The following is a 19,637-nucleotide window of genomic DNA, read 5'->3' on the forward strand; positions in this document are numbered from 1 at the left end:
CTCGTACTTCGCCGCACACAAAGCCAGTAACTGTGCCATTGCTTATACCCCGTTGCTTCCGACGGTTAGCCAGTCGATCGTCAGTTCGTACGGTTCTTGCAGAATTTTGGTTTTGCTCGTACATAGGTGCCTGCCTACGGAAATTTTAGGCAGCTAGTATTCTCGCGCCAAGTCGAGTGAAAGGCCAAACGTAATTTCGAACACGGAGGCACCCTCGAAGGGGCAACGAGGCTTGAATACCCAAGCTGTATCGTTGCGTGATGTTTATTTATGGATAATTTTCGACGTACCTGTACCCGCGAAGACGGCAGTCACTCCTCAAAATTTCCCAAGAATAGCTTCTCGGTTCCTGTTTTCGGTGTCGATCACGAAATTGAGTTCCGAAAGTCTTACGATGTTCGAAGATTGCGGGCGATCCATTTTTCTCTTCGTTTCCTTTTCAATTTCTATTGCATTTTGTCGTGTAGGTTGCACAGCGAATGAAGAGGAGGTGGAGGAGGAGGATTGAATTCGGCGTGAGTGTAATTATTTTCAAATACATTTTATTTGACTTGGTCAAAAACTACAATAACAATAATAGTCGGTAGATATGTGTAAGAAATAATAATATAACCATCGTATATCATGCGGTGATAAAACAACGCCGTTTAGGGCAATACATATTGGTGTTAGTAGCGAATGCGGGTGAGAAATTATTTTCGACGCGAAATAACATCGATCACCGATCGAGTGGCTTCAACGTAATGTATCAGATTTTAGTGAAAATCACTAGAGACAAACGAGGGGTTAATATTACATAGCTATAAATAACAGCGATATATTCGTGACTAGATCAACAAGGGAAGAACAACGTTAAACAGAGAAAAATAATATCAACTAATTATTGTAAGCAGGCCGTTTGTTGCACATTCCGCTGCAAGCAATTGACGATTAGAACCGGGAACAGTAACCGATGCCCGATGGTACATTGCTTCGCTTGCCAAACGTCGTCTATTCAGACAACTCGTAACTCTTGGTTTTTCAATCCGGAAGGCACAGCGGAACAATATTGCACGTGCTCCCTATCATTCGATATACGGGCCCGATATATTTTAAATATATAACACAGAAAACGTAATTATGCAACGAAAAGAAGATTCCTCTTTTGACAATTAATTATCGCAGTACATAATAACATATCACGGATGAATGAAATCCAATCGACGACGCATTATCAGACAATGATATTATCATGTAATTATATATTTACATTTATTTACATTTTCGTCACTATAATATGTATGTATAATATGCATTTAACTGTCTTTATCTGTCATTTCATTCTCTCTCGCTAAATTATAATAGTAATAATATTATGCAGGTAAAATTGTTGCCGTTGTTGTTGTTGTTATTATTATTAATCAAATATTTCCGAACTAATATTCGTTGAGGTACCACATCCGTCATGAAATTTGGCACAAAACGGAGAATCGATCACTTTCATTTTACGTCTTTTAATCTTCGCCTCCACTGTCGCTTTAACGTATAATTTTCACTTTTTAATTCAATACCTATGTTTAAACTTTCATTCGGCATACCAGCGATCATACCGTTCGTTAATTTTTATTTATAATGCCCACAGTTTGCCACACACAAGAAATTGCATCGTTTATTGCTCCGCTCACTAATTCTCGTACACCGACGGAGTATGAACAGTTCGATTTGTCTTTTCTGCGTTTGGGAACGCCGTCAAAAACCTCTTTCGAACGAATCATATTTTACACTAAAAAAACCACTTCTCTTATCGTTCGCTCGGCGATTCAACCAAACGTCATCCGTTGTAAATTCGGTCGGTCAAAGACGATCGATACTCCTCGGCTTGTAGAAGTTTCGGCTAGTAGGGCCTCCAGACGTTGTTGTCAGGGCGAACCTCCTCCTGCCTGACGCTGCAGCTCTCGGTGACGACCCGCTGCTCCGTGTTCTCCGAGTTTTGAAACTGGTTCGTATACAGCTGGGAGTAGAGGATGCTCGGCAGGACTCCGGGCGTGGGAAAGTAGTTGCCGTAATTTTGCCCGAAGCCTTCCTCGTGGACGGGACTCTCGGTGGTGCTCGAGTCCGTCGACAAGGACCTCGGCGACACGTAGTCCTGGTACCTCTGCGCCGAGCCCGACATCAGGGTGTTCAGTGGGTCCAGGGGGTCCGGCTGGCTCGGCGTCGTCGTGTCTGGAACCACTGCGGGATTCCAGCGTTATTGTCATGCGGCATGTTTGAGGGCGGGAAGTCGAGGGGTGATCGACCTTTTCATCCTCGGGACAGCTTTGAATAAGCCGAAAGGTTATTTATCGTTTCATCTTTGTTTGAAAGCTTTGAAATTTGAAAATTGTTCTACAGAAAGTGTTGAGATGCACTTTCACGGAATTTTATTTATACATTTTATTTTGATAAGTAGTTTTCACGGGAAGTAGAATGATTGATTTCCGAACCGGACTCTGTGAGTTGTATATTATATACACGGTATTGAAACTCAATAAAATTGCGGAAGATGTAGTGAAAAAAGATAATATCTTGACGAAATTAAAGTTTTTATACTTCCGACGGCAACTATACGATAGTTTTTTGAACCTGAAAACATCTCTCAATTATTTTCCTCGCGCATGATACTAACGGTATCGTAACAACCTGCCATAAACCGTTTTTCAAATTTTATAGTTTGAAGTAAAGATGAAACTAGCGTCTTTGAGCCGTATAAGGTGGTTATTCGTGAACTCTCGTGTCAGTAAAGTTGACTTTTAAATCAAGTGAGGAAAGGTAAACCACCCCCCGCAAATAGCGTGGATAAGCGGAGGTTGGGGAAGTGCTCTGGAACAGATTGAAGCGAAAATTTGCAATGCTTGACAGATTTTTAAACACTCACGAGACGAGACGGTGGAGAAAGCGTCTTGCTGAGGCGTCGTGCTGGTCGCGCCAGCCACGACCGTTGATCCTGCGGTCGAATCGGGAGCCGTTGGGGTCGTCATCGACGCCGTCCCTGTGAACGAGGTGAGCGACGGCGGAGGCGGCGGCGGAGGAAACGGGGCCTGAGCTGCGCAAGAGGACAAAGGGCCCGGAAGGTAACCGGCGTAACCTGCGGCGCTGCCGTAGCCCCAGGAATTCGTTGCCGTCAACCCGAACTGGGACATGTCTGAGCGCACGTGTGGTATTTTTTATTTTTACTTTGGAGTGACTGACGTTCTTCATTTTTTTTTAACTATGTCTTTCTTGAAAGATGTAAAAACTAGATTATGAAACTGCCCGACTATCGTGGGGAAATTTTTATTCTTTGCTCACACCTGATCTGGAAGCGGTAAAACGGTGGTTAAATTGAAAAAAAAAGAGGTTAAATGACGGCGGAACGAGAGAGGAGGAGGAGAAAGATAGGGTTAATTCGGTGCCGGTGCTGCTGCTCATCCGCTCACTTTTATCACCGGCCACGATCTACTCGTTACGTGAAAAGAGCGCGGAACCAGCTGACAAAAAACGGTGTAAAAATAAAAGTCAGCCTGAGCGAGCGACCGGGGGGGTATTAAATGGAGAAAGAGGCGCGACGCGGGGAGGAGGAGCGATTAAGCTAAACGACCGTTGATTAACGGGTCGGACATTAAAAATACATCAGGTTACACAAAGATAGCAGAGAGAGAGAGAGAGAGACACTGCGGGGAAAATAATCGAAATCAAACCAATCGTAAATTTATACAATCCGCTTCTATTAATTCCTCCACTTTTTTTTGTCTTATCCAATTTTAGAACTCTGCTGTCGATTTTTTGTTGAATTGAGATACAATGCCCGATAATGAGTTGCAAGGAATAAAAATAGCGGATGTTAATTCACACCGTTTTGATTGCGAGTGGAAGGAGTTGCGAAATTTATTTGCCATTAAAAAATGACAGGACATTATAAGACTTCGTACCCTGACAACTACGGCGTGAAAAAAACTGCTGAATTTCGAGAATGGAACGAGCAGTGCCTGATCAAGTATTCGAGTTTGGTTTTCCTTCGGCCTGCGACACTCTGACGGGAGTTTTGCGTTTGATGGACGGCTGTTGGAGTTTATGCATCGCGGGTGTCCCTCCGGAAAACCTCTACCGAGTATCCAGCTTGTGTATAACGAGGAATTCCTGTTCTCTCATGACGGTCAGCTCGTTCTTGTCACGCGTTAATTAATTATGGTGCCCGTGCCGAAAGCTCGACTAAACGTTTAGCGCGGTCAAAGAGTAGCCGGTACTTGAAAATCGACCGTTTGAAATCTCGTCGTCGATTCGCCCGGACGCGAAAGAATCCGCGAAACGCGTCGCGAGAATCGAACAGGTCCGGAATCCGTGATTGAGGATAATTTTTTTACAGTTATTACGCTGTCTTTGACGACCGTCCTGGAAGCCACGCGTGCAGGGTGCATCGGGCATTCGAAAACGGGGCGAGGGGGGGAGAGAGGGGAAGTTTCGTTCGACGGTAGGTTATTTAATTTAAATACCGAATCGCGTGGATTGAAATGATTCGCCCGCGGTGATCTGCGTATGCCTTGACTCTCGATACCGCCGTCTGGACCAGCCCGTTTTCCTGTCTATATTTCCACGGAGTGGCCCCACCACTGATAGATTTTCCAACGAGTCAGCGAAGGCAGCAAAGGAGGAACGGGGATGGGCAGCCCTCGAGGGTGGGCACCGAGATCAAAGGGTTGGTCAACCCGGCGGGTCGAGTCAAGTCAAATAAACGACCTCGTACCTTCACCTTCGCCCACGCTCCGAAACTGAGCCTAAATACCGTCTAGCTTTCGCCCCTCGCTCAGTTTTGCGGATTTTCAACGCGTACTAGCTTCGGGTAAATCGAACAAAGAAAGGTTCTCGAACTATCGCGACTTTTGTACCACGATTAAAAGATGCGTGAATAATTTTGCGAAGTAATTATACGTGAAGGAAAAAAAGCAATTCCTCTCAGATTCGCGTTACCGTTATTATTATACGTTGCATCTGCGTAGAGGTACTCGAACAAATTAATGTGTATAATATAGATTATATATGCGATACGCGTGTCTAAAATATTCCGCAGAATTCTCTGTAGTCCGTAGGTGAAAAATTAATAAGCGAAATATTCCTCTTGGTTTTTGCTGTTTTTTTTTTATCCTCCTTTCTCCCTCCCCCTCTTTTTCTCTTTCTTCTTTTTTTTTTTGTTCTTATTTGCATTTTAATTTTTACATTATCGGAGTTTCGGCACTGATACTGTGCAGATGTTATCGGCGATCTCGCGTATCTGAGAAAATTAATAACCCGCTCTCGAAGCCAAGACCGTTCGGTATTTCACCCAGGCAAAAATGTGTGTAGAGTATTACATACAGGTAGGTATGTTGCATATATACCGTTCGATATATTTCTATCCTTACTCCCTGGTTAGAAACCACAGCCTTTTATCTCCCAGAGCTTCGTCGACCCGCCAGTGCGGAGGAGAAGAAAAGTAGCGGGTCATTTAAAAGTAAATGAAAATGAAAAATCATTGGCAAATATGTACAAACCTCGCAGAATTTTTAATATTTTTCACACCGTTCCAGCGCATCGTTTCGAAATTACAACGAAAAAAATTGCAAGCTCGCGTAGCTGCATCGACCGATGAAACGAGTACGCTTTCGACGAGAAATGTCAGCACGGCCAGTTATTCGTATAACGGCAAAGCTAACGATGCCCCGAAATAAGGGACGATAACGATACGGGACTCGGGGGCGCAGCACCGAAAGGTGCCTTCATCACCGCGATAAAGCGGGACGCGGTGTAGGTTATAAAGCCTTCAGAATTAGCCTAAGTTCGTAGTCAGGCTTGTATAATAGGGTGTAATGTACAAACAAGCGGGGCTTCAGTCAGTGCCGGGACCTTCGTCGCCCCTTTCCCGCCTCTCCGCCTGGAGCCACTGCTCCCTCTCACCCCCCCCCCCCCCCCCCCCCCCACCCCCCCATCCGCCACCCCACACGCCCAGGATGCCCTTGGCGAACCCCTTTAATATAATATTTAATCTGGCTTTGAACAGGCTTGTGGTTTCTGCTCCTGCGGAGAAGTATACGTATAGGAGCTAGGTCTCGAGGCTATCCTCGCCTAACCTAGACGGGAGAATTGAACCTAACCCGACCCTGATGATCCTCTGTGCTATGGGAATATACTCCCACTGAAATATGGCCGGTGGTATTTTCGCATTCGTTGTACAAAAGCAGATTTTCGAAGGGGCTTAGAACCGCGCCCTGCAGGCTTCTCCTGCCTTTCACTCTAGTCTCTACCTCGACTCGAGCATATTTCCACATGTCTGTGTACAGAGATTGCGAACTCAGATTCCGTGGGCGGGTAGAATATTTACTAAAAATTTAGTGAATAGTTGTTTATGAGCTCGGTCGACAGGGTGGATTGGTACCACTGCGCACATGAGTGATTCCGATTGACGTCTGGTGAACAAGAATTGGCCATCGATCAGAAAAGTGAAAATTCGATGGGAGTTTTTAATGGGAACAGCACACTTCAACTACATATAAAATATATGAAAATATAAGGAAAGACACGTGAACCGAGATAAGGTGTAAAAGAGCAGATATACTCACTCTGGCAGTTGGCTGGCATCGCGTGCCTGAAGGACGACAGCGGGTCTCTCGGCTGCAGAGGATTCGACAAGGGCTGCAGGGGGTTGGGTAACGTCTGCAAGGTATCAACTAACGGAGATGCGAAGAACGGTCCTCCGCGTTGAGAGGCGAAGGCAAAGGCGTGAAACTGCTGCTGCTGCCCTAGAAGTGACAGCACTGGGATCAACCGTGCGCCTGTCCATTGGACCGAGGGTCGTTCAAGTAAGTTAAAAAGTAACGAAGTTCCTGCAGTTCGCTTAGCTCAAATAATTATACAATAAAAACGTAATTCGTCGTACGGTGACGTGAAGAATAAGTGCGTTCGGTGAATGTCACAAGCGTAACGTGAACATCGTCGCTTTGCTGAACGCAGATGAAACGGAAAGCGGAGAACGTGACAATGAGGATCTGTAATGCGCCACTCTTGATCACGTCGAATTACATGACGCGTCGTGAGCTCTGAATAGACGAAACAATTTCGAAGCATAGGTGCGTACTTTCAATTACCAATTTGACAAACACAGATCCTCCATTAGTGAATGTCTCCAGTTTGAGGAGACAGTCTGCAGCCGCGCGGCTGGACGTCCGGTGGACGAGAGAATCGTGGGATGGGGTAAAAGATTCGATATACTTTATTTCTCGCCGACAGCGTCGCCAACCCAATTAAAGACGTGCCATCCGAGCGGCTGACTATCCCCTGCAGGGCCGAAACCACCCCTTCGCACTTGCCACTTCTGTGCCCGAACCCAGCCTGGTACGAAAGCTCCTCCACGCCGTTGGTATCTACACGTGTATACGAGCGATACAAGATGTGTGAGGAGCACTGGGCGAGCCGCGGAGGCGTGTGGGTAGACACCGGGAAACTAACACAGGCTGATGACGGAAAGGCAGGGGGTCGGAGGAAGGGAGAGCCTGCCGTCCTGATAATCCAATTCAAGCCCTAATTCTAACTCGCTGCGCGAAATTCACCGTAGTTTGCTGAATAGAGGAGGATGGCCAATGGGAGACACAATGGCCTGTCAGAATACCGATAGAAGGGTAAATGATCGAGTTAAACGGTAGCCGTTCAATTATTTCAACACTCGGAACGACGATTCAAGACGGCCCTCGATGCACCTGCCGATCACCTGAACGAAGCCGCTCACGCGAGGATCAGGGTTGGTGCATTTCATAAATTAACCCATTCGTTTGGGAAATTTATCACCAAACCCTCGCCGCGTGCTCCTACAGCGTGTTGTATTTCACTAGGTGTCGCTGTTCGGAAGCCCTCCTCAAGCCGCCGTGAACGATCCTTTTCGAACAACACCCTCGCACCTCCGTTTCGCGGAATCTGCGTATCGTTAGGCGTGGTGAAAAAAGCTCAACCATTGCGAGTTTCGACGGATTGCGGGAATTGTCAGCGCGTGGAAAACGGCGGATTCATTGTCAACCTCGATGCCGAAACGACAGCCGACGGAGACGAGGACCGGGGCAGAACTGCTAATACAGACTTGGCTTCGGTATTAATAGCGCAATTACCGAAGAGAAGGGCTGGACCCTCTTTACCGCGGACGAATCAGTCGACGTGACAACTCGTGCTGCCCTCGGCCTTCTGGGGCTTCGTGTGGCAAAACTGGAGTCTACGAAAATCGATTTCGAGAAGATTTAGGAGAAATAATTGAGATCGTTCTCATCAGTGTACAATAGAAACAGGTTAAATCGAAAAGGGAGGATACGCTGTAAGAAGAGTACGGTATCGATCCTATCCAAACTACAATTTGTCGTCAATCAAACCCTATCTTACGTGGAATTTTCGAATCGATCAATGGCAGTGCACTCGATATTTAACAGTGTGTGTTCAGTCTTTCGAAAACCTATCACCAAAATGAGCGACGATGAATTATTGTTCTTCGAGTGCACAGATTCGGCAACGGGTATTCGAAGATCGGGTAAGTCGAGGAAGGAGGTTACTGACCGCGGAGTTTGGCCAAGAGCGTCCTAGTAACCCTTCTCAATCAATTTCCTTGCCCCCCTCCCCCTCCCAGCGAACCGATGGGCGGAGGGTCGAGGGTTGAATGTTTAATGAATTGCTTGTTTAATTAATTACAACCCTTGCGCCGACCCTGAGGCGCGGCCAAGACGCATTCGTCGTGCTGTCAAACCGCCTCGACCTCAGCGGCTCAACCGGGGGCCAAGAAAAATCAGTGATTTAGAACCGATTCACGGGGGCCGCAGGGCCTCCGTATCAACCTATTCTCCAACTAAACAATTGATACGTGTATTGTCGGATACAGATCTTGGTTTCCTCGTCGGCAGAGCACTACGTTATAACGATTTACGACAGTCATTTGGAAGGCGTTTCGTGTACATCGTCTCGCGGGCCACACGGTGCACGAACATCGAACCCCGCAGTCTTTCGCTACCCAACTAGGTGCCTAATAAATAAATGATAACGCCACGTGTCATTCTTGCTTTTCAAAGAACGGCAGTCTGAGTTCATTTTAACAAACGCGCATGTGATAATGCAGCCTCGGTTGCCGTGGAATTAGTTTTCAAAAAATACACTTTTCGATCAATCAGCGCTGAGGAGTCAAAATCTAGACCCTCTGAAATTCGTTTCAGTTTGTTCATCACCGACAATCGATGATTAATGAAACGAATGAATGAAAATTCACCTGCACACTGAATTGATCAATTTTACTGCGAGTTTCCAAGTTGCTCGTGTTGGTTTGAGTCTAATATAACAATAAGAAGAAAACTGTTCATCACGCATTTTCATCGAAGTCACTCGTGAACAGTTCTATATTTTAAACGCCGACAGAATGTTTTATTCAAAAGTTAGAAAAAAAATTTACAAAAAAAAATTTTCTTCCAGTCACAGTGGTAATTTTGTTTACTGCTCTATTTCGAGTTCCATCAACTGATAATTAATCAATGTCACAAAATCCTTTTCCAGAAAATCCAGGTCTTTACTTACGCATGTCATTTTTTCTTCGACGGCGTGAAAATTCAAGTTTTCCACATAGCAATTATACCGCGCAAATGTATAAGTAGATTAGTCTTTCCCCCATCCGTCGAACTTAACCGATACCGGTCCCCTTAATTTACCCAAGTTACGGCGAGCTACTCGGTTATACTTACGTGGGGTCATAAGGCGGTTCATTTTTTGTCAAAGGCGCCCGAAGGCCACCCAAGGGCCGGACGGCTTTCATCTCGCCTCGCACCCTCCTCTAACTCTGACTATCGGGTTTTTTCCCCATCTGACGGTTTTTTCATTTCTTGTCTCCCTGTATTCCCTTTCTCTCGACTGTTTTACTCCTCACGAAGCGTATGCTTAGAGTTTAGCCATTTTAGGACTTGGTTTGTTTTAACTTAAGATGCAACGTGCCGACGATATCTCGCCGTTAACGAACGTTTATTTTTAACCCCTTTTAGCCACCGACAGACTAGGCAAAACAAGATCCTGCATCGTAACGGACGTGACAAATAGACTGCTTAAACCGTTCGCTCGAAACGACTGTTCGATTTTTCCGGAAATCTGGAGGACATTTACCGGGAGTACGATTTGAGAAAAATTAGCTACAGCGGAACGGGATCAATTTTTCACGCTTCACTTACACGTGCTTAACGTCCCTTCTCTCGCGGTTGGAGTTCTCGACATTTTCGACACGCGGGATTAAAAATCGTTTCGGCATTGGTACCGTTTTGACGAGATGGTGTCATAATGGAGAATTACGGTTGCTGGGTGGTCCACAGATGCGGCCAACGCGGCGGATGTGGTCACGCTGTAGGCGAAGCAAGACCAGCGTCGTAGTCGTGCAGTTATTTTTGGTAGGTACACCGAAGGCGGTTATATACGGGATAGTAAAAGAAACCAGCACTCACCGAAAAACAACACGAATCTCTGCCAAATGGATTTTTATTGAAAAACTAACCGGGGAATTTTGAGCGAAGCTTCGGAAAACACCTGCTATGCCCCCGACGTTTAGTACATAAAAAAACGATTGCTAAAAGACGAGGCTATGGCTGCTTGAATATTACATGCACGTGATAATTTCAGGGAGTCCGCGACGTCTTGGACAAAAACGTTTCGACGTCCCAGATGAAGTGTCGGTTAGCACGATGGCCGTGGAGGTGTAAACTGCGACCAACTGCGGTACAAACCGTATATAGAGAATTGAACATCTTTCCACCCTGCCAGGTCCGCAATGCACGTGCAAACTTCAACGGCAATACGAATACCTTGTTTACGGCGTAATTGTACATCTTGGAAGAGTTAGGCAGCTGCAATTGTGCGGCCCAAAGTTCGTACAGGTTGGTGCACTATCTCTGCAGAATACCGCAGTCCTATATCAATGTTATGCTCTCGCCGCCCTTATAAATAATAGCAATTGCGCCGGAAATTGCTTAGCCGGACCGCAGCTCCTTACAGAATTCCAACTTCCATCTCGTGATAAATATCCGGCCGAAATGAGTTTCGGTATTCCCTGATATTACACTTCGCAATAACGTGTAAACGGTCTCGAGGGGAGAGGGATTAATCTCCTGCAACTACAACGCCTCGAAAGAAGGTATTTTTAATGGCTTATTGGTAGTTTCCCTTGTCGATCAAGATTTATTGTCTGTGGGGTAGAATCGAGACACATGGAGAATATTCTGAAACGAACCAGTGCTTTAAAATGTCATCTTTCAAGCGCTGATCAGAAAGCTGCAAAGGTAATCTAACCTGCGCGTGACGTCATCCAGGAAATCGTCAATCGACGACAGTCAAGCGTTGGTCAAAGGAAAGAGAATCGTTAGTGAATGGGGAACATGGAATTGTCAAGTGCAATTGCAATACTCGAGGGGGTGGTTCTCGACTGTATAAGTGGAGCTGATCCGAGTTTAGCACGCGAGAGTGGCAAGGTGAAAAATGGAAACGACCGATCCGTGATCCAAAGTGCACACAACGAGTCTTCCCGCGTTCGTGCCGCAGTGTCAATAATACATTGGCCTCAATTATTACACACCGAAGCAAAAGCTGTTCCGACGGTAGACGGATTAATTTTGACCGATATTGAAGGGCATCGGAAAGTCGATAGAGAACCGTCAGAAACGAAGACAGACTCGCCATTTCCCGTCGGACGACGTCACGCGCAAGAACGTTTTTTTTATTATAACCAGCGAAATAGGCGCACCAAATGTTTGGCAGACGTAACGTTGGCTTTGTTTACATATAAATGGCGAAGGCGAGGAAAAAGTGGTAATCTCAATATTTACGGCGTTAGAAAATTTGCCGCACATAGGCTTTCAGTCATTGCAATATTTCGTTATTCTCGCATCCGACAATCTGCTAGCAACAAATTTGTCGTAACAGTCCGAGCAGTTGAAATACAGCTACAAGCAAACGAAAATATTCTTCCTACGTATCGGAGCTACGATTCAAACCAAACATAGCTGGTGTTGACATTTCTTCGGTTCTGTTTTGATCAGGTATGGCAAATGGCCGTTGTATCAGTCTGGCTTCAGCTACGAAACGCGTCGGTCGATCGGAATACAACCGTACAAAGTATTGCTAACAGCAATACTTTTACTTGTGATATTTACAGTGCAACGAATATCGTGTTATCAAGGTGCTGAGACGCCGGCATACATGCATCAAATATTTTCGTTACTCTCGTGTCTGACCGTTGTGAAAATTGATCGCGTTATTTGCCAGTGTGGTGGTTTTCAGTTACGGTGAAAGACTTTTGGCCTTTAATAAATTACAAATTAAGCAACAATTTAGTTTCTGGAATATAAAAAATAGCATAAAGTGGATTAGCAAGCCGTTACGAGTGATGACGACCAAGCAGTGAATATTTCAAACTTGTCTTTGTTTAAATACCGTTTCAAGTGCTACGCAGTTTCTTAAAATATAAGGGCGGTTGTGGCTTTAAGTGCTTCTTCCTTTGTCTGACGCCAATGTCCGCCAAACATTTGTTGCACCTGACGAGTCTATTACTATGGTAACGAAGTAAGTGAACATGAAAATGCTTACAGTGATACTCACTGGTCTTGGATCTCGGCTCTCGCGGACCATCGACGGTCACCTTGATGGCTTTCGTGTAGGTGGCGACCTGCGGAGGTGACGTGGACACCGTTATCGTCAAGGTGAAACTTTTCCCTGCACAAAAATACACATTTCATTACTGTTATTTGAGGAAAAAAATATGTCCAACGTTTGGACGATTTGTGCATAATATGTGTTCAGTGCTTCAACGCGTGTAAAGCTTGACTTTTATCGTATCACGCGAGGACTAAACGCGGAATACACGAGGAAGCTAGAAGGTCTGCAAAGGGAAATTGCCGACCGTTTTAGAAGACGAATGGGTCGGGAGGGGAAGAAGAATCGTGAAACGCGAAATGAAGTCGTGGTAAAAAGGTATAAAAAATAGTAAAATACGTTGCCGCACGCACGATGCAAAACTCAGTAGGTACACGCAGAGGTTCACCGCAACGTACTACCCTGACCCAACATTCCACCACCGAGTTCCGCAGCACGCGAACTGCTTCTGCACGTTCGACGACGCAAAAAAGTCTAACAACAATTGTGTTTACACGATAGCGTGTTGTGCGGGTGCTGCTGATATGAACAGCTTCTTGGATCGCCTTGCAAGCTCGGGACACACACTCCAGGGAAAGGTGATCGAAGCTTAAGATTGAACAGCCAAATCTTCGAGTGGAATCAAAGCGGTGAGTCGTAATTTTGTCTTTTCGTCTTCAATGTCTGTTTCGGAATGCTCGTTAGAAATAAATAAATAAATAAATAAATAAAGTACTACAAAATCATTTCAAAGTCAGAGTGAAAACTCGAACTGCAATCGCCTGTCTAATTTTTATTTACGGTTTCCAATTAAGCATAAGCGCAACGACAAGTTTTTTTTTTTTTTTAGAAAAAAACATTTTCACTTTGCGAACCGTTCCTGTTCTCTTCGTGAAATTTTCAAAGCGGACGGATCCTGTAATTTCACGTAGAATTTCGCTGCAGCCTGCAGGTATCATTTTAAAATGAAGTACGGATGTTCGAACGATTTCAAATTCCATTTCCGTTAGTAACCGCTAATCCAAATTGGAAAGGTGAGATCCAGAAATTCTTGTATTCAATTTTGTTGAGTTAAAATTGTAGATTATCGAGTAGGAAAAAACTTCTGAAACTTTATGAATATTTCTGCGAATAGTCAACACATCTTACTCGAGTCTTGCTTAATATACATACGGTAAAAAATCGTTTGATATTTACTCACGTTAAAGTTATTCCGCCAAAAATAAGCAAGAAACGGATTTTCCAGCCCTGAATTTCTTTTCTAGGCGACGATTTTCTACTACCTGTTTCGCAATTTATTTACTTTCCTCCATACCTCCGTCTCCTCTCGGGTCGCCCAATGCTCACTTTACAATGACATTTTCCTGATGGGTAAATGACTGTAATCAACTCGCGAAAGGTATCGGGTGACGACTACGTCTTGGCACGGAAGCGCCAGCGAAGCCTCGCCAAAGTAGCGAAATAATGGCAAGTGTTGGGTGTCTGAGATGTTAGGTGGAAGGCGTCGAGGAAAGGGGAATTGAAGTTCGTGGCCACACGGCGGTTCGCCACGCAAGGAGAGCCTTTCCCGGTCCCCTTGGAACCTCACGCTTCCCGGTTTCTCTTTTCTCCTCGTTTCTCCCTTCAACCGAGGTAGTCCTGGCGTCAGGATATTCGCGAGGAAGGCGGGATCCACTTTTGTGAGTTCCGGGAGTCCTGGACTAACGAAGCACCTGCAGTGCCTGCCGTCGAATCCCGCGTTCAACTCGAGGTTTAACCATGGATTATAATCGTCGCGGTAAACTATCATTAACTGTACCAACGCGTTGGCATGCCGGGGTATCACTGGCGGTGCCAGTCACCGACAAACTACCGAAACTACCGAAATGGGCGAGCCAGCAGCCTGCTACCAGCCGTAATAACGCGCATCTGCGATTATGCGGACCGTATAGACTTTTTCCCTAAATTATGGAAAATAATTTACATCCGTGGTTTCGATGAGTTCGGTTGTGTGTAATTTGTATTTATAAAAGATGCGTTCTCTCGATGATTCCGGGACAACTAGGGAAATTCTGCGTCCCATAAATCGAGTTTTGGGAATGATACATCATCGTTCGAATTTTGAGGATAACTTGAGGCCATCAATCAGGCGACGCGTAGCCTTAGCCAATGCAGAAGGAGTCAAACAGATAAATCTCCGAAGCCCGATCGTTACAGTGACGACCGAGACAAAGTGAAGGCAAGAGTCGTGCCAGGAGTCTAAACAATTTTTAGTAAAAATAGACTCGTGCCTCGTTCATTCGTAAGTTGAAACACCAGATTGTATCGGCGCTCTCGAGTTTTCACCAACTGCAAGAAGAGTCGCGCGTCAACGTCCGTCAGGTTCTGTATTCGGTTATCATTTGTGCCCGATTTTTTCCGCCACATTAAAACACAATTATAAATATCACCGAAGCGAATGGAGGAAGCGCGTTCAATATATCTCCGTCATTATTTCGCAGGCACGTTACCCAGCGTGCATCGAATAATCATGCATTATTCATTTGATGTATCAAAACGAGGTCCGGCTATCCGCCCGACTCTGATCGTCTATTGATCATATTTTTATTGCATGAATAATAACACAAGCAATCGCTGAGTCTGTTCGGCTGTTGAATTTAATTAATTTTCACTTTTCGTTTATTCGCAAAGAATTGACAGTTTAGAACGGGGGTAAAAAAAAAAAAGAAAACATTGGCACCGTTGCATTTGAATTTTGATTTCTTACTTTTTTCTGCGAACAACTGTAAAAATCATTGTCAACCGAATTCTTTCACGCAGTGAGTAGAAAGTTGAAAGCCTTTTTTTTTCCACCAATCACGAGTGGGACAAGTAGCGCGGCAGGTGTTCTACTCGTTATCTATCCCCTTAAAGGGATTAAACTGGAACGTGAGGTAGGTAGCAGGTAGTGGTTTACACGGTATACCTACGTAGGTATACCGACATATCAATGCGGCCCTCTTCCACCCCCGCCTCTTTCGCCACTATCCCAACGCACCGTTCCCCACCCCCTTGCCGGTTACTCAAAGTAGGCTTTATACCATGATAGAACAGCGTTACAGCCAGCCTTACGTGGGAGGGTTAAGCTCGCCGTCGATAATGCAAACTTCTCGGGCGGGGTTTTGATCCTCCGGCAGGTTGAGTCAATGGCTACACACACGCCCTCGCGTAGCAACGACGCAGAATCTGTATGCAGGTTTTGCAGACTCCCTCGATTCCGTCTCTCGCTCAACTCGAGGTCGCTGTTTTATTTAATTTTACTCTCCACTTTGTTCAGGGGGTGTCACATTGCGTCGTATTTCAAGAATATTCCCAGAAATTTCGGATTATTTCCGATAAGAGAAATAGCTACTACGACCCCGGGAGGATTGGTGGAAAATAGACTCAAACTTCCGACATCACCCTAAGAAACGCGTCAGTCATTTGTCACGGATTAGCTCTCAATTGTTTTCCTCAAGGGAGGAATTAACATAAGCTAGGATGAAGGATGTTCGCGAAGGAACGCGGGCACTAAGTCCCGGGCGAGCCGAGGAAGCTCTTACCTACGTCTTCGTATTTCGATTATACTCGGGCCTCCCGGGTGTCTTAGGAATTGTTAATTACTTTTCTGCACTCGGAATGAGAATTGCTTATACACTTATATAAGAGAGCGTGGCGAGATCGAGAACGGTCTGAGGACTCGAGGACTAGGAAACGAACGCTTTGCATCAGAGCCCCGATTCCCGCACACCGAAACTCCTCGAGAAAACGTGAGATCCACTCGCACTTCTAATCCCAACTTCGTCCATGCAACGACTGCATCTAGCTTATACATACATTTTATTTGTACAAGTTTATCCGACGTAGAATCAGCGCGACGGAGTCTTTCCCACGCGAATTAAACTCATCCGGTTTTCATCTCCGATCGTGGATCGTGCCATCCCTTAACGGCAGTTGATATTTGACCAGGCGCTCGGCATTCAACGGACCAAAAGTGAGCGAGCGACGCGACGCGACGGCAGGGGCGGAAATACCGACGCTAATAACGTTGATTAAAACCTAACTAAAACCTCAATTAATATCGCCCCCTCTGCCTCGGCTCGTCTCAGCCTCTCCTCCCCCTCCGCCTTCCTCGAAACCGAACCACTTTCCTCGGAGATACGATACCGGGGTGGTTGAAGGCGACGACGCGACGTCGCGATGCCGACAAATAAAACCCATTACCCACCCCATTCGAGAGGCTGCGAGCCGTTTCACCCGGAAGGAGAAGTATCTGGGAAAAATAGGGGTGGCTTCTTGAGACAACCACGACCTGCCTCACGAAACTCCGTAGGTCCGGATCCGGCATTCTTTAAGGGTGCGAGCTTCTTTCCACCAGTCGCCTTGCTGCGGGGGTTCTCCCTCCGAACTTTCGAATTTTATGAATGAAAGAGAAACCCGAGGAGTCCCTCTTCCGGCGCTAGGCTTAGCTGCCACCCTCCCTCCCTCCTGCCCCTCCGCCGTTTATCTAAGGACTTTGTTAATCGCTCCTTAAGCAGATCGCGGTTCTTCGCGTAACGTTAACGACGCGTTAACTGAGTCGTGCAATTAATCCCGTCGTTATATACCCTCTCATTTATTACCCACAATTTGCCCCGCGGCTAGGGGGGGATTTCTTTGAGAAACTTGGATACTCCAACGGTATTCACGCTTTGTACCACTCGGTTACATTTCGTCTATTGTCTGTTGCTGCTTCTCTTGGCAAAATTATTTGGTTTGCATTATATATATACATACTGTGTCAGACGCTGAAACCTTGAAACTTGCAAGTTTCGATCACTTGTACTTTCGTATATTTGCTATAAATGGTTGACGAATCAAGAGTTTCTACATTTGTACATATTATTACAGGCTTGTATTATCCAAAAAATATTAATGAAAAGGTAAAAAATTTCGGACAATTATTCGAATGTTAGCAATGCTTGATAAAATTTCGTTACTGAATTATACTTTCGGGATAATTTGTCGTACTCAATATTCTTCATTCTGCGCCAATAATTTATATTATTTGTATAATATATATTGAATTTCACAAACGCGAACAATATTATATACATTTTATACGTACATATTATTTCGCAAATGCATACTTATATCATGTTTATTCATCCATCCGTCGGATTTCCTTGTTTGCACGTTTTCGATGCGACGAATATCGGCTGACTAATTTCTCATCGTCATATCAAAAGCAGTTTCAGATCCAAGGACAAATACAACAAATCCGACGAATATTTTTCATGTTCGTAACTCACCCCTTCCGCTTCTACCAACGAATCTAAGATCGTTGAACTTGGCAACTTGGTTCTTCATCAGAGCCGTCGAATTCCGAAGATCCGCACAGCAGTTTTCGTCGTTCCCAGCGCGGACCGTAACCAGGGTGCCGTCGCCGACCTCGCCAAGCGCGACCACCTTGAAGGCTACCGGCAGCGTCTTATTCGACCTCCAATGAACCGGTAGAACGGTACACACGAAGTGCGGAGAACCTGCCAACACAGAAGCGATGGATAGATTCGCAGTCATTGAACGATTTCCGGTAACACTGTAATCCTCTTCTATAATTCGATCGAAACAAAGCTCACTCTTTGACCATTTCCTGATGTGCAGAAACTGATTTTTGGGTACTTGAATTTTTACAACAACCTTCACTTTTGTTCCTGATTCAAACCGTCATGTTTCGCTCTAAGCAACATTCGTTTTCATCGAATTCGAATTCCTGCATGAATTTTCCTTCCCGTTCAACTCTATTTTTTCGAGCCTCCCCGTCCTAGCGACAATTCCAACGTAAATCCAGGATCGACTCACCCGTCCTGACCAACTCCCCGGGATGTTCGCTGACAAAATCGCCGAGGGTTCGTTCCGCGAGTATGTCGCTGGTCATCTTGGTGTAGGCGTCGGCAAGCGGCGACACCCCGGACTCCGGGGAAGCGGCCGCCCCCGGGGCTGAAGCCCCCGTCAGCTGCATTCCTCCGCCGTTTCCGGTTCCGCCAACTGACCCCAGTCCTGCACCGACTCGGCCTTCTCCTCGGCCTCCGCCTCCGCCACAGCCACCACCGACTCCAGCACCGACACCGACGTTATTGCAACGACCGAATATATCCATAGGCAGTCAGAACATCGGGTGAAACATCCTTCCGCCCTTTCCGTCGCCTCTTCCGGGGATTATCCGAGTCTCGATGAACAGTCAGAATTCCCGCTCTATCATCTTCCCCAAGTTTTTACTGCTTCGTTTTTTTTTTCTCTTTCTTCTTTTTGTTTCGATTTTCTTGATTCTTGTTCACAGAAAAAACAGTCGTTCAAATTGACGGCTGAGATTTCACAGGTTTTGACTTGGTCGTCACGTCGCATCTGACCCGGATGATTGTCGACGGATTTATTGAACGATTCACGAGAAGTTTGGACATCTTTTTTTACCGAGCTACGAAGCACTGAAGAACTCGCGTTTTGGACTGAACCTGTTTCCTCGCATAAACGGTTATTCTGCACACTGTCTCAATTTATGCCTACTTTTTCAGATATTGGTTTATAGTCCAGGAGACTCACTGATTCGAGACACTGTACGATCACATTGTGGTACTTGCAACCACGTGAGAAGCCTAGAAAACCAACACTTCTGACGATGCTGTGCAGATCCACGTCGAGGCAGGCACAGTCACTTGCTCTTCGAACCGGTCCAGGTGTCCTGAAAATGCAGAGAAACGATTTGATCAGTCATGGTCGGTTATCATATTCTTGAAAATTGATGTCTAAGCTCGGAGGACCAGCGACAAGCTTTACAAACGAGGTAACAAATCTTGTGCTTATAATCTATGTCCTACGATGCGAGACACAACGAAACAGAGGATGTTCTTTCGGCCGTCGGCAACGGAAACGGAACTGTGCGGGGTTTCCTGTGTCTTACAATCTCGATCGTTCCAATCGCACCGCTTTTAAGGGTGAAATCCCACCCTCAAGAT

At 45.6% G+C, this 19,637-nt stretch overlaps 1 protein-coding gene across 4 annotated transcripts; it reads right to left on the reverse strand.

The window, feature by feature from the left end:
• Nucleotides 1–573: 573 nt before the first annotated feature.
• On the reverse strand, nucleotides 574–19,204 carry LOC107217167 (runt-related transcription factor 1-like). 4 transcript variants are annotated; one of them, XM_046741296.1, is made up of 6 exons: nucleotides 18,487–19,204; nucleotides 17,937–18,167; nucleotides 12,616–12,729; nucleotides 6,588–6,767; nucleotides 2,894–3,160; nucleotides 574–2,211 (listed from the first exon to the last, which is right to left on the reverse strand). In XM_046741296.1, the coding sequence occupies exons 1-6, from the start codon at nucleotides 18,782–18,784 to the stop codon at nucleotides 1,874–1,876; spliced, it is 1,428 nt and encodes a 475-aa protein (XP_046597252.1). In that variant the 5' UTR covers nucleotides 18,785–19,204; the 3' UTR covers nucleotides 574–1,873. The 4 variants fall into 4 exon arrangements, with proteins under 4 accessions (XP_046597252.1, XP_046597243.1, XP_046597249.1 ...); XM_046741287.1 differs by having other exon boundaries at nucleotides 6,588–6,782; XM_046741293.1 differs by having other exon boundaries at nucleotides 12,604–12,729.
• Nucleotides 19,205–19,637: the final 433 nt, after the last annotated feature.

The sequence above is a fragment of the Neodiprion lecontei genome, chromosome 1 (genome assembly GCF_021901455.1).
Source record: "Neodiprion lecontei isolate iyNeoLeco1 chromosome 1, iyNeoLeco1.1, whole genome shotgun sequence".
NCBI lineage: Eukaryota > Metazoa > Arthropoda > Insecta > Hymenoptera > Diprionidae > Neodiprion > Neodiprion lecontei.

What these genes read in the sequence shown, in the direction of transcription:
- LOC107217167 (XM_015654553.2), bottom strand. Translation starts at nt 18,784, where the DNA reads ATGGATATATTCGGTCGTTGCAATAACGTCGGTGTCGGTGCTGGAGTC. An exon ending in CGGGGAGTTGGTCAGGACGG is followed by an intron (nt 18,168 to 18,486) that starts GTGAGTCGATCC and finishes CTGTGTTGGCAG; the next exon opens with GTTCTCCGCACTTCGTGTGT. An exon ending in CGTTGGTAGAAGCGGAAGGG is followed by an intron (nt 12,730 to 17,936) that starts GTGAGTTACGAA and finishes ATTTTTGTGCAG; the next exon opens with GGAAAAGTTTCACCTTGACG.